Raw genomic sequence first — 17570 nt, 5'->3', positions numbered from 1 at the left:
CAAGCCTCTGGGAAGGCTAAAGCTACAATGTGACTTGAAATCTATACTGTTAAGAATCAGCCCACTAAGCCGGGCGTGGTGGTGCACGCCTGTAATCCCAGCACTCGGGAGGCAGAGGCAGGTGGATTGCTGTGAGTTCGAGGCCAGCCTGGTCTACAAAGTGACTCCAGGACAGCCAAGGCTAACACAGAGAGACCTTGTCTCAAAAAACCAAAACCAAAAAAAAAAAAAAAAAAAAAAAAGACTCAGCCCACTGTGTTTTGTTGAGTCTATGCTACCATCTCAGGTCACAGTCAACAACTTTGATGCTGGGGAGGAGGGACACTTTCTAAGACCTTTATAGCTTCTGCAATCCTAAGTAGACTAGGGTTTTTGTTTTTTGTTTTTGTTTTTCCCACAATCCCTACCTTTTCATGGCAGCTCCTACAGACTCTTATAGGTGTTCTGATGGGCAGAGCCTAAGTCCAGGAAGGCTGGTGAAGACAGTGTCTGTGTCTACCTAACAGCACATAGGCTCAGAGCAGCTGTTCTCAACCTCTGGGTCTAGACTCCTTTGGGGTCGAATGTCAGATATTTACATTATGATGCATAACAGTACAACAGTTATGAAGCAGCAACAAAATCATGTTATGGCTGGGGGTCACTACAATGTGAGGAACTGTATTAAACCGTCACGGCATTAGGAAGTTTGAGAACCACTGACTTACAGGGATTAAGTTCCCTATTGTGTTAGATAAACCAAAACTAATGTGAAGGCCACTATTGTGGCTAAGTTGGTAATATTTTTCTCGCCAAAGAATAGTAAAACTCGGTTGTTGTTGATGTTGTTGCTGTTTCTGGTCATCTTATGGGGAGTCATAGCCATTGGGATACATCTCATGCTAAGAGCACGTGCCATCATCTAATTTCTGATTTTATCCTAGAAAGACCACTCCTGGCTTATTGCCCAGGGCCCATTCAACCCCTCTACCCTTGGCTCCCGCTCTGCTTCTGTCTTGGTTTATATTGCCTAGAGGCCTCCCAGCTTAGGTAGCACAGGACACTGAGGAACCAGCAGGAGCTCCACTCATTCAGCTAAATTTTGCAGCTCTAGGCCCAAGACAGAGCAAAGGTCAGGGCTTAATATGGATGGGAAAAGCTCTGCCTCAGCTGGACCCTCTTGGGTCCATCACAGTCCAGACACCCTGTAATGGTACCTAACCAATCCTTTCTGCCAGTGAAAGAGCTAGTGTAATAGTCACAAGAAGAGAGGCATGTATGAGGTGATTACACCAGCTCTCAGGAACGGGATCAGTACCCTTGCAAAGGACTCCAGGGGATGGATGGGGCTGTTTTTGCCTTCATATCCTCTGTCGTACAAGGCCACTGAGACAGTGCCAACTGTAAAGGACAGACCAGATACCAAATCCATTCCACCCTTAAGTTTGGACTTCCCAGCCTCAAAACCTGTCAGAAATGAATCTCTATTATTTATTTTTTGAACATAATAGCACTTATTGACTTAATATTTGAAGCAAATACTGGTAAAGTACATATCTTCCTAGTTTACATGGAAATATTATTATTTTAATCTAGAGAAAGAATTAGGGATTGCAAAAAGAATTATGCAAGTATAGGGGGTGTTAATTTAAAAAAAGTTTATAGAGTTTGTTATTACTATAATAAAGCATATTCTATTTTTATATCTAGTACTTTGACTACTTTATTCAAATACATATTAAACATTTTTACCAAGTATTGTAGCAAGTCCTAAGATACAATTGTAGACACCCCAATAATAGACATAGTTCAAATGTTTTGAATTAGCATAGCCATATGTGGCCATTTGGGTTTATATTCACTAATGTCCCTTACGATCTTTGGCTCAACCCATTTGGGGGCGGTGTTTATTTCTACAGCATGGGCTTCTAAGAAATGCCCACAGTGCTCCTTCTTTCTAACTCTATTCTCTCCATTCTCAATTCCCTGAGCAGTTAAGAAGTGTACTTATGCCGGGCGTGGTGGCACACGCCTTTAATCCCAGCACTTGGGAGGCAGAGGTAGGCGGATCGCTGTGAGTTCGAGGCCAGCCTGGTCTACAAAGTGAGTCCAGGACAGCCAAGGCTACACAGAGAGACCCTGTCTCGAAAAACCAAAAAAAAAAAAAAAAAAAAAAGTGTACTTATTTCTATATACCTCACCTTATTTTGGAAAGGATTTAAGGAGGCCAGGGCTTCAAATTAGTGTCTAATAAAGCTATTGGCACTTGAGAAGGGAGCACCTGCTTTTTAAAAAATGTTTTTGAATGTTATTGCTGATACCGTGTACCTCTGTTAGTCATTTACAATATTTTACAAATTTACTTCCATGTTTAAAACACATATATAGCTTTGCTTCAATAGGCTTATGACTCAGTGTTTTGTCTTTTCTTTCTTTCTTTCTTTAATCTACAGGAACAAAGCCTTACAAATCTGATAAATTTCCATGACACAGCATATGTACAAATGTGGCTCCTGTCAAAAATGTTTATTCCCTATGTTATGACACATACAAAAAAGAATGTTGTTCTAAAAAAGAATTATGAAATGCACAAAGCTTTATATGATAACCCCAAGGCTGTTTCAAAACTTCACAGAAGTAAGCCTGTGGTACAGCAGAAAGACTTGCGAGCCATCTCTTCTGAACAGGCCCAAAGGAGTACAAAGGAGAGACAAAGGAAGAGACATGATAGTCTGGCTTCATCGAAAAGACCTCCCAACACACTTTATCATTTTTCCCGAACTTTTTCTGGCTTAACCAAAAAATTATCTGGTTACTTTGATAAAGATGCTACTCAAAAAAAGAGTGCTAAGGCAGACAGATTTCAAAGAACATTTTACAAAGCAAAGCCAAAATCCACCCGTAAATTCACTGCCTTTGCTATCAAGTACAACTCTAAGCCCCTGAAAAATATCCTCGAGATACGTAAGATGAACAACATAACCCCACTGGATAACCTGCTCGCCTGGTGAGTGAGTGACTGATAACGAATCATTCATGTAGCAATGTTTAGGAAGAAGACGAACCAAGTTCCAAGGTCATAGAAGGAATCCTTACCTGATTATTAATGTTCAGATGGATGAAGCACTCAATGGGCCGCGGTCTGTTCAAGATTGATCAACACTGTTAGCTAACGCAAGGATGGAATTAGAAGATTATCAACATTAATTCATGACTTCTCAGTTGTGAGCCCAGCTTGTCAGGGTTGGGCCATCTGTCTAGCCTATGCATGGCTTATCTCAGTTATACTTAGCAGACATTCCTGTTGGCTGCAGCATATTTTTTATTCAGTACCAACTATGGTGTAGATTGATGAGAAAGTTCCTGTCAGAAGCCAAAAAAGCATCAACAGTCTTGTCCCATGATTGACTATCAAGACAGATATACCATTATTTTACTGAATACTGAGTTCACTGTAGATCAGCATTTTAGAGACTCCCAGGAAAACAGTGTCCCTTGAGCAATGTATGTGATTAAAAAGGCTTGAACAAACCTGTTAGAGCTGTTTGGAACTCCACTATCATGTTTCCCAAGCAACACGTAGCTTTCTTTCTGGGCTGTGGAATAACTTAAGTGACTGAGGACCCTAAATGAGTAATTGCCTTGGCAAATCCTACGAAACGTTGAGTATTCTAAAATACATTCTTTCTCATTGCTCTTTGACTCAAACAGCACAAAGATTTAACTCTTAGAGAAATTGGCAAGCTACTCCCAGGTTCATTTTGCATGCATTTCTTTCAGATCCTACATATTTTTCACTTAAAAATAGTCTTTGAAGGCAAGTGGCAAGGTGTTTGACCTACAACATTTTTCTAGAATGCACAAAACCCTTGGCTCAATTCTCAGAACAGGAAAAAAAAGAGTGAAAAATTCCAAGATTAACCCGCAAAAGACTATTTAACTTATAATTTTACTGCATAGAATTTAATGTGAAAATAAGTAACAACTTATTATTTCCAATAATTTAAAAAAAAAGTGCTGAGTAAGAAAAGAATCTTCCAGTGTTAACTGGAACCTGAGGACAAGCAGGTTGGATTCTAGAAGCTTCTAATCACAGGCAGTGGGAGGCCGGAGGCTCAGCCGTAGAACCAGGCAGGGCAGGAACCTGGTGGAGGTGGCCTTGCTACAGCACCAAGACACTCAAGTCGCCTCCCTCACCCAACACCGCCAGGCATTTCTCAATGTCTCCACTCTGCCATTTTGTTTGCTTTCCAGTTTGCCACAAATCCTGCACTGGGTCAGAAGAGAAAACATACCTAGTAAGAGCACAGGTGACAGTGGGATGCTTCCCTCTTCCCCATTCTCTGATAAGACAAAGACATGTGGCCTTAGCACAGAGAGCAATGAGGGTGGGAAAGTACCTAAGTCTCAGTTTATTGTTTTCCCAGTCATTGTCATAATCAGCAGGGGTCATGACAGGGTTACTCTCTGGATTACAATGCCCAGGATGTTGAGCGGTTGTAGCAGTCGATGAAATTCTCCTTCTATTCCACTCCCCCTTATGTTTGCTCATGATAGAACTTTTAAAAAGATGTCCTCAGAAATCACTCATTTTTCTCAAGTTAAATGCTAACCCCAACTACACTATTCTTGCTAAAGAAGTGGGGCGTTGGGTGGGGAGTGAGTCGTTGGTTTTGGTAGTTCCTACGGGTGCTTGTGAGTGTTATCCTTTAGGAAGACACTATATAACTCAGTCCTAGAGCCCATAGCTAGCACAAATGAGACCTAGGTTCAATATCAGTATTGGAAAAAAAAATGAAACTTGACATAAGGTCAAAACCATATCAGTTTTCTGTTGCTGTAAAAAAAACACCATGGCCACCCTAGTGTCTACTGCTGTGACAAACACATGTTCAAAACAACTAAGGGAACAAAGAGTTATTTCAGCTTACAGTTGTAGCCCACCATGAAGGGCACTCACAGAAGCCTAGAGACAGGATCTGACGCAGAGACCATGGAGGCGCCATGCTTCCTGGCTTTCTCCTCATGCCTTGCTCATCCTGCTTTACAACTGAGGTCCATCTTCCCAGGGATGACACCATTCACTATGGTCTGAGCCCTTCCACATTAACCATTAATTAAGAAAATACCTCACAGACTTGCCTATGGGCCAATCTAAAGGAGGCATTTTCTCTATTGAAGTTTCTCTTCCAACGGCCCAGGCTTGTGTACAGTTGACCCAACATATCTAACTAGGACTGTAAGACCCCCTACCCTGTGCACCCGCCATAGCAAGCATAACAGCAGTAACGCTATCTTGCAAGGCAAGACTAGAATAGGTTCCCGGGATAAGATGAGGCCTGGGGCCCAGAGGAGAAAGATAAAAGCAGGCTGAGATAACAAAAACAATTGTCCTTGTCAAACAAGATATTTATGGTCGGCCACCTGGCCCAGAGAACGGGTAAACTCCCCTGTTCCTAGAGCCCATCTGATAACCGGGCCATAACCTCGCCTCATTTAAATTTACCAATCAGAGCCCTGTAACTATGCTTCTCGCTTCTGTACCCGCGCTTCCCGCTAAAATCCCTATAAAAGGCCCCCGAAAGACTCTCTCGGCGCGCCAGCCTCTCCAGAGACTGAGACGCCCGGGTACCGGTCCCCCTGCAATAAAGCCTCTTGCGTGTTGCAACCGAAACCTTGGTCTCGCTGGTTCTTGGTGGGGGTCTCCACGTTAAGACCACCGTGCTGGGGGTCTTACAGGACAATGACCAAGAACAACTTACGGAAAGTTTATGTGTGCTTCCGCTTCAGAGGGATAGGAGTCTGTCATGGAGGAAACCATGCCAGCAAGTGGGGGGCATGGAGGCAGCATCAGGAAACTGATTGCGAGCCACCACAAACACTAAGCTGAGAGCAAAATAGAAGCAGCCATGCCTTTTTATTCTCAAAACCTTCCTTCAATGACATACTTCCTCCCACAAGGCCACAGCACTCAAGCCTCCGCAATCAGAGCCATTGACTGGGGAACCAAGGGTTCAAATGCCCAAGACTAAAGGGGACATTTCTCTTTCAAACCACTACACACAGTGAGTAAAAGGCTAGTCCAGAAGACATCAGAACTCATCTTAACATCCCCACCCCTTAAAAGAAAAAGGTACTAAATATAAAAACATTTTTGCATGTGTGCTGATGTACTCCTTTAATGCTAGCTAGCCCTTGGTAGGCTAAGGAAGGATGATCATGAGTTCAAGACCAGCCTGGGCTACAGAGTAAGATCCTAGCTCAAAAACAAAACTCCAAACATACATGTGTTCAGTTAAAGCAACTTCCTAGCTGGGAGAGCTGGGCACTAGGAGGTGGGATTTAAACTCTGCTTCATTGTCTTCCTACTTCATTTGAAATCTACCATCCCTTAAACCACCAGCTGCAGGGGCAGAGCCAGACCTGGCTTTTATTCTCATTCTAGGGTGTAAGCACAACCTTCAAGGCCAGCCTGCATTGAGGGTGATGGTATGGCCTGTGCTGGTAAACTAGCTGGCTGCTGTGGTCTGTGAGCCACTCCCATGGGGAGCAGCACTCATTTTTATAGAATTAATTCTGATCTCATTGTGTCCTAGGAGGTCTTGAAGTGGGACCACTAGGTCTACACAGAGAATTTTCTTTGGATACCTCATCAATGGATGCATTTGCTTATTTTATTTTAAATTATTATTATTACATGTGTACATAGATGTGTGCACACTGTCATATGTATATCCTATGAAGCATGTATAGAGATCAGTGGACAACTTTGTGAAGTCAGTTATGTCTTTCCACTTTCACATGTATTCTGGGGGGTCAGACTCAGGTAAGTAGGCCTGCGTGACCAGAGCTTTTACATGTTCAGCCATCTCACAAGTCCCTGAATATTTGTTTTAATTAAACAAGGAAGAGATTGTTAGCTTCAGACTTTCTCCAGATTTTTAGTTTCTACATAACAAATGATAGGTTAGCTTATATATAAATAAGCCATAGCCTAATTGGGGAATACAATGCGGCTAAGCTTCAGCCAGTTATAAGCAGCCGTTTTAAGCAATCAGAAGCACAGAACTAATAGCCAAATTAGACAATGCTCCACAATGCCATGGCCCCCAGAGTCAGATGCCTAGCAGCAGCCAGTCACGTGACTTCTCTACTTCACTTCTGCCTTCAACCTATAAAAAAATCCACTGCTCACAGTGCCAGGTAAAATTATCTGAGCCTTTTCTGGTTTGGCGTACTGCCACTGAATGGTCAAAGAAATCAATTGTTTCTAAATCCAGCCTGCATGCCTCCTAACATTGCCACAGCACCAGCTACGGCTAGCAAGACCTTCACCTTGTCCACCTTGACCTTGGTCACCTTGACCACCTCCGTGGTCACTAAGGACCATGACAAGGTTTCCATAAACCACCTAAGAAAATAACATCCCGTCCTGACACATCATGATCTTGGGTTAGTGTTGGCTCTGTTTTTTTTTTTAATAATTAAACTTTATTATACAACCCAACTAGCTTACACAAGAGGGAAAAAAGGTTAAAGGGAAAAAAGAGTGAACCTTCCCGTATCCGTTCCACAGGACGGGTCCCTAGGTGTCTCTGGCCTGGTCCGGCCTGTTCACTGATCCTCTTCCCTATCCACATGGGCTCAAGCCCGGTCTGAACCTGTTGCCCCTCTCGCCGTCCTCTCTGCCTGCCAGTCTCTCACGCGCAAGGGCTGGTCTGCTCCTCCCATCGAGGGTCGATTAGAAACACAATAGTCCAGGTGCAGTCCCCCAGGTGGCTTCCTGAATTCCAGGCCCAGGATGGCTCCACCCAGTCTATCTCAAGGTTAATCTCAGGGAGTATCCGTGCTGTGTCCAAGCACAAAGCCCGCCAAGATTGCTTTCACCTGTGACCAAGCTTACAATCCTTCCCACAGGTTAGTTTAATTAATGTAATGATAAGGTATGTTTTGTGTCTTTCGAAGGTAACATGTATACAGTAAACAACACAGCCTAAGAAAAGTGAAAAAGACGCAACTGAAACAGTTTCTTAAAAACAAGTGAATTTTCTTGAGGACCTCAATCCTTGGGGGTGGGGGACAGTGATAAAGACAGCCATGTATCAATCACTTTGGCACAGCTGTGCCAAAATTGTTAGTTTGAAGGGGGGAGGGGTTATTTCAGCTTGTTGATCACTTGCCCCACACTTTTGAGCAGCACATCACAGCAGCAGTACTGTGTGGCAGAGGAACCAAAAGTATTAGTTTGGGACAACATGAAGCCCAAGGATCCATCTCTGTGACCTAATTTATACAAGTAGGCTTCATCTCATAAGTTTCTGCAACCTCCTTTCTAAGACAGTGAAATTGGCTAGGGACCAAATCTTTAAAACATGACCCTGTTGGGGACATTTTATATTTAAACTGTAACAGACTATGAACAATGATTGTAGAAAAAAAAAAAACCAGTAATGAAAATGTCCTCTTTCATAATTTTCTTTTTTATTTATTTATTTATTTATTGCATATGAGTGCTTTATCTGCAGAAGACGGTATCAGATTACATTATAGATGGTTGTGAGCCACCATGTGGTTGCTGGGAATTGAACTCAGGACCTCTGGAAGAGCAGGCGGTGCTCTTAACCACTGAGCCATCTCTCCAGCCCCTCATAATTTTCTTGTGGAGATACTCTGTTGTAGTAGCATCCATGGTCTCTCTCCTGCTCCAGACTCAGTCTGAAAGTTTGGTGATTGTAGTAATTAAGTCCGTCCTCCCTTCTTTCCTCCCTTCCTCCTTACATGTCTCCCCGCCCCCACACCCCCATCTTTTTCTTGTGCCACAGTGTCACGTAGCTCAAGCTAGCCTGGAACTTACTGTGCAGCTGAGGGTAACCTTGAACTCTCGATTCTCCTGCCTCCCACTTTTCAAGTTCTGGGATTAGAGGCATGCACCACCATGCCTCGCTTTATCCTTCATTACTTGATTGGGATAACACTAATCTCACAGAAGACTAAAAACAATCAGTTTGTGGTGGCACACATCCCTGTAATCCACTTAGAGGTGGAAGCAAGGAGGCACAGGGGCCTGAGACAATAGGCTATAAAACAAGTTCAAATCCAGCTTGGGCTGTCATGGCACCTGTCTCACAAGCAAACAAGCAAATGAAATTCAACAAATAGAAAATTTAGAAGACTATAAGCATCAGAGAGTAGATTCTTTTCTCTGTCCCAACTCAAATGATGCAGAAGTCCTTGGTGAGCCTATAGATTCTATAGATTCTGCATTCTATAGACTCACTTGTTCTGTAGATATGCAATCCAACATTTGGAAACATGGTGGCAGAACAAACCCCATTTCCCTCCCAAACCTACCCTGTGCCATGCTGCCCAAACAGCTCCGGCTGTTATGATTGTCACAACCTTATTGCCTCATCGTATGTTCTAGCCGCCTCAGGCCTCATACTAGGGTCTTTGGGGGAACAGAACCAGTGCGATGTCTGTAGGAACAGGGGTTTTATCCAACAGTTTACAAGATCAGAGGCTGAAGATTCCCACAGTGACCACCCCCAGCCTGGAAACCTAGGAAATATGGTGGCTTCTCATTCCAAAAAACCTGGAAGCTTCTTAAGAGAGATCAATGATGCAGGGCCAGCCTGAGGCTGAAGGCCTTCTCATACCAGAGTCCCATCCATACAGTTCTGGGTTAAAAGGCTGAAGAATCTGGAGCGTGATATTTACATGTACCAGCAGCAACAGAAAAAACCATTCCTGACCAGGTAGCTTCCCAAATGTGTTCACAAATGAACTGCCTTTTTTCACTTGTTCAGTCTAAGGCCCCCCCCCAGTTTTGGATGGTGTTACTCATGTCCAGGTGGGTTTTCCCAATCTCCTGATCCATATTCCTATAATCTTTGCAAACAACCTAACAGACACTTTAGGAGTATGTTTCCCCAACTTCCCAGTCATCGCTCAACAACCTATATTAATATATTCACTCAAAAACCAATATTAATACTCATCACAAATGGTAACATACACTTCCAATACATTTTCTTCAAGGGCTGCTTGTCAAAGGTTCTGATTCTGCCACCTGACATTTCAATGGCCACTCAGGTGTGGAGGCTCTGAGTGTGAGGCATCACTCAGTAATGCCGTATGGCATAACCCCAATGTTCTTGGTGTGTGGTTCAAGCGTTAGGTGTGAGTTGACTGTAGAGCTGCAGGAAATGCTCATGTGAGTGTGGAAGTCCTGTGAGAGCAGACACAAGCCATCAGTCTTCCCCCACCTTTTGAGCCACACTCCCATGGAACTCAGATCCCTTATCCCATGCCAGCCTTACCCATGTCTACATCTACCCCAGCTCCTTAAACCTTTGGATCATCCTTGTTCAAGCACAGCACCAGACATTTAGTGTGGGTGTCTAGCCATAAAGAGTGCGTTTTTTGAAAATATCAGTTTCATCTGAGGTGATGCTTCACCGACTTTATTACATTGCAAGCAACAGCCCTGAAAACATTTCTTCCAGTTGCATACAAACTCAGCATATGCAAGTTAAGTCTCCACTTAATTTTTCCTTTTTCTTGGAGCCCATAGTTTTGTAGGTACATTTAATTTTTTTTAAATATTCTTTTTAAAATTTTAATTAATTCATTCATTATTTATTTATTTCTTATGTATACAGTGCTCTGCTTACATGTACACCTGCAGGCCAGAAGAGGACATCAGATCACATTATAGATGGTTGTGAGCCACCATGTGGTTGCTGGGAATTGAACTCAGGACCTTTGGAAGAACAGCCAATTAATTGCTCTTAACCTCTGAGCCATCTCTCCAGCCCACATTTAATTTTTTAATATTTATTTTATGTGCACGAGTGTCTTGCTTGCATACATGTGTATGTGTACACCACAGACAGAGATCATAAGATGGCATTGGGTCGCCTGGAACTGGAGATAGGGATAACTTGTGAACCATCGTGTGGGGTCCGGGAGCTGAACCTAGGTCCTCTTTATCACGGAACTATCTCTCTAGACCAAGCAGGAACACTTTTTAAAAAGCACTTTGTTCTGATGCTTCACACAAGCACACTGTTTTAACAAGGACACTCTTTGCAGTTGTCACTAACAACCTCCCCTCACTACACATATGGTAACAAGGCAATGCATTTCCCTCTTGACTTTTTCCCCCACCTCTGCTGCTCCTACATATGTGATCACACCCTCTCATGGACAGTATAGCTTTTTGTGGAACTGGGCAGCCTCTGCATTTAGGAATCACGGTCAATCTGGCCTTTTCATGGCGTGAAGGACTATACAGAACGACTCAACCAGCAGAGAGCTGAGCACATCTGGAATAGTGCAGCCACTGTACTGAAAGCAGCTCATTTCACTTCCGGGCCTTGCTGGTGTATCAGCTAGACACTAGACAGGAAGTGGGTGGTATAGTCAAAGTGTCATTTGAGGCTACTGTACAGAGAAACTACATGGGTTAATATGCCCCAGAGATAGCAACTAGGCCACCACAACAGACATGTAGGGCTGACAGTAAGGGGGAAATTTGGGAAAAGCAAATTTAATGAGCGTGTAGTGCCAGTCCATAGGAACATGTCAAGGAGGAAGCTCGGCTAGCAGTCTCTGAGCCCCATTTTCCTCTGCCTCTTTGGCCCTATAGTGTTGTCTTATTGGCTGATGTCAACCACTTATCAAATCCCAAGGTCTGAATAGCACTGCTGCACATACAATTTGAGGAGAGAGTGATTGTCAGGTCTGCGTAGCTGTAGGATCAACACTGAGAGAGGGGGTAGGACGGAGACATTGAAAGAGAGACAGAGAATCCTTTTAAAAAATATCTGTATTTATGTGTATGTATATATGCCATATGTGAGTGCATGCTCTCAAAGGTGTAAAAAGGGAGTCAGATCCTTTGGAGTTGGAGTTACAGGCTTGTGAGCTGCCAGATGTGGGTGCTGGAATTTGGATGTGGATCTGGAGGGAGGTAGGGAGGAACTGGGAGAAGCAGGGGGAGGAAAAATCATAATCAGAGCATATTGTATGAAAAAGTCTATTTTAAATAAAGGAAAAACCAAAGTGATTCTCTCTCTCTCTCTCTCTCTCTCTCTCTCTCTCTCTCTCTCTCTCTCTCTCTCTCACACACACACACACACACACACAAACCTACCTTTGGTTTTATTTAACCCACTTTGGTTTTATTTAACCCACCACTGACTAAATAGGTTAAGAATAAGATGCTGGAATTTGTTTGAAAGAAAATATGAAGGCTGGCCAGGCATGGTGGTGCACGCCTTTATCCCAGCACTCGGGAGGCAGAGGTAGGCGGATCGCTGTGAATTCGAGGCCAGCCTGGTCTACAAAGTGAGTCCAGGATGGCCAAGGCTACACAGAGAAACCCTGTCTCGAAAAACAAACAAACAAACAAACAAACAAACAAAAAAACCAAAAAAAAAAAAAAAAAACCCAAAACCCCCAGAAAATATGAAGGCTGACTTATACCATACATAGTCCAAAAACTGCTGAACTGAATGAATACCCCATAAGGCCATAAGGAGAGACCCTGAAGTTGTGTTTTCTACATAGGAAAATCAGTGTTTCTGTCATGAGTGAATTCCATTTGTATTAACACTGGTTCTCTACAAGCTGAACAAGGTGCGCATCCCTGCCAGCTTAGTGTGTCAAGCCTTCACCTGGTAGTGAGTTCACGCCATGGAAAGAACACGCTGTAATCACTGCTCCTGTTTCTAAGGCTTGGGAATGTTTTGTTGTGCTTTGTTCTGTTTCTAACACCGCTCTTCCACCTGGAGGCCTTTCATATCTTTAAAGCTCAGGGACAGCTCCTTTTCCTCTTGGCGTCAAGTGCCCAGATTAGATGCAGGTGCAATAGGAACAGAAAGGTATTTTATTTCATCAACAAAGGGGAGAATTAAACTTGGGTATCCTTAAAGTCCAGGGGACAATATTTACTGCAAATCCTATTTACTGCCCATGTTACTCTAAAGAAAACCTTTACTGTGGATTGTCTTTGCTCAGAGAAAAAGGTAGAGCTATACATATACCTCTACAGCAATGAGCTAGCAAGAATTAAAAAGGGGGCCACTAAGCAAGTGCAATGCAAGGGTAGGCTGTGATGCATCACTGTGTCAACACTAGAGACAGCACGTTCCCTTGGTCCAGAGACTCTACCCTTTGGCGTGAACAGTAAGTCCAGCATCAGCATGTGACTCCAGATAGTCCAGACAGGGGCTATCTGTGTCTAGTGGCTTTAATTGATATCTAGTGACGTTGAAGTGGGTCCTGCTTTATGACCAGCATTGTCTAGAATAAGAGCTCAAAGTATGTGCTGGCCAGACCTGAGCCAAACATCTGCACAGTCACTGCAGGTTAGGGGCGGGGCCACCTGACACTCCCTCTCAACCTATGCTTTCCTGGTGCTAGGTTGTACCACCCTGCCTGTCTCCTGGAGTTGCTAGGAGGGATCTGGGTATGACTTACAGTAGTACATTTCCAGGTCCTCCATGAGGAACCATTGAGCTTAGCCTTCTGGCCCAACTGGAGCAGTGCAAAGCATTGCACAGAAGTGCCACAAAGCATTGTTCAGAGGGCACACTTTGGTGACGTTTGTTTACTGACTCTAAGGTAGGCTGATCCAGCAGGTCACTGATGGAAGCTCACAGCAAAACAAGAAACTGGTAAATAGAAGTGAGATGGAAAAGAGGCCTAAAAGGGGACTGGAGAGGTAGCTCCCACTTAGGGCCACTTGCTGCTCTTCTAAGAGGACCTGAGTTTCACTTCCAGACCCCACATGGTGGCTTACAATCATGTGTAACTCCAGGCCCAGGGAATCCAGTGCCTCTCTCTGGCCTCCCAAGGCACCAGGCAGGCACACAGCACACAGACATACAGGCATACACAGAAAAAAAAAAAAAAGCTTTTTTTTTTCTTTTTATAAAAGAGGCCTAAAGATAGGAAGAGCCAGGGAAAGAAAGAAGTATGGGGAAAACAAGTGAGTTACACTTAAAAAAAATCTTTATTTTTTTTCTTTGATGGAAAAACAGCAGGGCTGACAGCAATGTTTTCATTTTTAAAAAGTGATTTAACTGCCGAGATCTGGGGCTGGGGAGATAGGCCATCTGTTAAGAGCACTTGTTGCTTTTGTAGAGGAGTGGATTTTGATTTCCAGGACTCACACCAGGAGGCTCACACCTACTTGTAACTCCAGCTCTGTGTGTGCCTGCACACGTGGTCATGCACACAAACACATGCACACACATGAATAATAAGAAATCTTAACTAAGAATAATTACAAAGATTTTTCTACCCAGAAAGATCTAAAATTTCTCAACCCAAAAATTAGTCTTTCAAAATAGAGCAGATTCATATCTCAATGAAAGTATCCAATGTAGCCTTTACGATCCTATATATCTCCTTCACATATTTTACCCTCGAGATTGTTGAATCAAATAATGTACAAATATCCCATATACAGTTCTGTAATTAATATTGCTGAGGTTAAGAAATGGGCCCAAGTACTTGAAATACCCCCAAATTACCCTAATTCTAACTACACATGCTTTATGAGAGAAAGCCTGCCTGAGTATGGCCACACTTTACCTCTCTGGGTACCAAGTGAGAATGTTTTGACTCATTGGACGCGGTCTTTTCTGGAAGGCCCATTGTAGCCTAGTCATTACCAGTAGTATGAAAACCCAGGTCAGACCTTGGCCTGGGATAGGCCTAACTAAATACTTGATAATTTTTGTAAATATGATTAGGCAGAGAAAAACAGTGTTGCTAAGTACCATACTTTTACATTTCTTTTCATTTTGGGCAACTGCCATACGTGGGAACTGGCAATGTGACTGGATGAGTAAGACAGGCCGTTAGGAGATAATTAAGTCATGAAGGCTCTGTCCTCAGGAATATGGCCAGGCTGTAGACAATACTTAGCATTCAATCTCTGTCCAGCCGTCTCTTCTGCGCCCATGGACAGTATTTTTCACCTTCAGAGGAGCAGTGATCAAGGCACCATCTTAGGGAGCTGGCTCTCAACAGATGCTTTAATTTTGGATTTCTTATCCTCCAAAAGCATCAGGAGTGTGTTTATTCTCTATTAATGGCCCAGTCACGGGTAATATGGTATGGTAGCATGGACAGAGTAAGGCGTTTTCTAAAGGCCGTGTAGGAGCTGGGAAGGGCGGAGGGAGAGGTTTTTGGAAGGCAGGAAGGGTACCTCTGGAGACAGGCTCCCCACAAGACAGGTAACGTTTTGGCCAAATATAGAAGGAAAAGTAATACTTCTAGAGGCAGGAGAAGGGCATTGAAAAATGTAAGTAAAGAAAGAGAGGTGTGAACAGCTCGGGGCATCTGAAGGTGTGGGCAGAAGAGGTTGCCAACAGTTAAGCACGCCATGCTGGTTGCCAGCATTTCCAGTTCTGACAGGTGGTACAGCGTGGATACACCTGGAACATGTTATGTAACCGGCATAAACCAGTCACGGAAGGGCAAATATTCACAAATGAGGTGCACAGAATAGTCAAGTTCGCAGAGACTGAGTGCACAACAGAGGCCGCTTGGTTTCGGTGTAGAGGGTAGAATAGGAAATGATTGCTTAGTTCCGAAAAGAGTTTCCATCTGGGATGGTTAAGTGTTCTGGGGAGGGATCTGGGTGATTGCAGATCCAAAGATTAAAACCATAACCTTATTATTATTATTATTATTAATTATTATTATTTTACCACAGTTAAAAAAAAGTTAGCAGATGCAAAATTTGGGGAAATAATTAAAAACTTTCTAAAAAATAGGAATGACATTTCTTTCCTTAAACAGGTATTCTCAGGTCGTGTGGTGGCACCGTGCGAAGGAAACAGTGGTGGCCTTACAGAACAGAGGCGTGAGATGAAGATGCAAGGACACAGGGAATGTTTCAACGAATCCTAGAAGTGGACCATGCCTTTTAGGTTCCAAATACCTTGCTTTTTTTAAAAAACCAGTCACTAGCGGCTTCCTGCAATACTTCCCCTTACACCTACCCTTGCCTTTTCTGGATATATCAACAACAACCAACAAGCAAACAACACCAACACCAACAAAAGAGTCTCCTCCTTTACCTGCAAAGGGTTCTGTGTTCAAATTGTGACAAGAATCAGACTTTGCAGAATGAAATATTTGTTTACTGTTGAACCACACTTGATACTCTGTGTGTACTTTGACCCTCTGCAAGAAGAGGCCAAAAAGAGTATTCAAGATAACTGAGGATGCAACAGGGCATCCCTTCTCTGCCAGCCGCACGGTCGAGGGCAGGGAGGGACCTCTGGGTCAGCAGCAGGGGCTCCCGCAGCAATCCAGGGCTCCCCGCAGGGGGTTGGAGGTGGGGTGGGGGAGAGAGGAACCAGAGCTCACTCGTGCGCAGGCGCAGCATTGTGCTCACCAGCCCTGGCTCAGTGGTCCCCGGGTGGTGTCCCGGCTGCTCCCGGAGCCGCTCCCGGGTCCCCCCCTCCTACCCAGCGCCTCTCCAGCCCCAGCCCCGCCGAGCCAGGCGCGGCCCTTCCCTGACCCCACTAGGCACCATGCCAGGGCAAAGTCCCCGAGGGTGTGAACCCCAGTGTCCCAACCCCTGGGCGGGGACCGGCGGCGGCCGCGGTGCGGGGAGCTGTGGCCAGCAGCACAACCCGCGAAGCGCTGCCGCGAGCCGCCCAGTGCCCCCGGAGCCTCCGCCGCCACGCTAGGCCCCCGCGCCGCGGAGCCCCGGCGCCCAGGGTCGGCACCCGCAGCAGCCCGCGCTCCTCCGAGGCCCGCGCCCCGCCGCGCCCCGCAGCCCGCGCTCTTCCTCCTCCGAGGCCCGCGCTCCTCCGCGCCCCGCAGCGCCCCGCAGCCCGCGCTCTTCCTCCTCCGAGGCCCGCGCTCCTCCGCGCCCCGCAGCGCCAGGCCCGGACCCCAGCCTCCCAGCCGCCCCGCTCGCTCCCAGGCCCGCGCCGCCGCCGCCGCCGCCGCCGCTGCCGCCATGGCGGAAGTCCACAGACGTCAGCATGCTCGGGTTAAAGGAGAAGCCCCCGCGAAATCCTCCACACACAGAGATGAGGAGGAGCTGGGGATGGCGCCGGCCGAAACGCTGACGGTGTTCCTGAAGCTGCTGGCCGCCGCTTTCTACGGCGTGAGCTCCTTCCTCATCGTAGTGGTCAACAAGAGCGTGCTCACCAACTACAGGTGGCCGGGGCTGGCGGGCGGGGGCTGAGGCGCGGCGGATGGGCTGGGGACGGGGGTTCGAGCCCACCCGGGGATGTCCCTGGGCCGCGCTCCCCTTTCGCCCCGGCGGCGGGCTGCTGGGGGGACACAGTAAGGGTCGTGCCCAGGGACGAGGGACCCGTGCGGCTGACATCCGGGGGACCAGCGCGGCCGCACACCCAACGCACCACCCTGCTGTCAGTGGGACTGTGGGACAGAAGTTTGTGTGTGTGTGTGTGTGTGTGTGTGTGTGTGTGCGTTTCCCCTAGATTAATTTAAAAGATTTAAAAACCGTTGACGACATCACTGCCTTAACTTTCTGGAAAAATCCGTTGTAGGAAGCGGAGGGAAATTGTAAACCTGGACAAGACGAGACA

The 17570-nt window shown here is 45.4% G+C and overlaps 2 protein-coding genes across 8 annotated transcripts in view; both read left to right on the top strand.

The window, feature by feature from the left end:
- LOC311599893 (uncharacterized protein C1orf141 homolog) overlaps positions 1-3339 on the top strand; it is a 58912-nt gene extending 55573 nt beyond the window's left edge. For all 5 annotated transcript variants that reach the window (XM_084785986.1, XM_084785985.1, XM_084785987.1 and 2 more), the window contains one exon: positions 2433-3339. In XM_084785986.1, coding sequence (XP_084642112.1) covers positions 2433-2990 — 558 coding nt within the window. In that variant the 3' untranslated portion in view covers positions 2991-3339. The remainder of the gene's footprint in view (positions 1-2432) is intronic.
- Positions 3340-16589: 13250 nt separating this feature from the next.
- Positions 16590-17570, top strand: part of SLC35D1 (solute carrier family 35 member D1) — a 45498-nt gene continuing 44517 nt past the window's right edge. Inside the window, exons 1-2 of one of the 3 annotated variants that reach the window (XM_084785982.1) lie at positions 16590-16808; positions 16866-17175. In XM_084785982.1, coding sequence (XP_084642108.1) covers positions 16973-17175 — 203 coding nt within the window. In that variant the 5' untranslated portion in view covers positions 16590-16808; positions 16866-16972. Of the gene's footprint in view, positions 17176-17570 lie in introns of all 3 variants that reach the window. The other 2 variants (XM_084785981.1, XM_084785980.1) reach the window with 2 other exon arrangements.

Source organism: Acomys minous, assembly GCF_964271855.1.
Source record: "Acomys minous genome assembly, chromosome: 6".
Taxonomy (NCBI): Eukaryota; Metazoa; Chordata; class Mammalia; order Rodentia; family Muridae; genus Acomys; species Acomys minous.
This window is presented reverse-complemented; position numbering and strand designations above follow the sequence as displayed.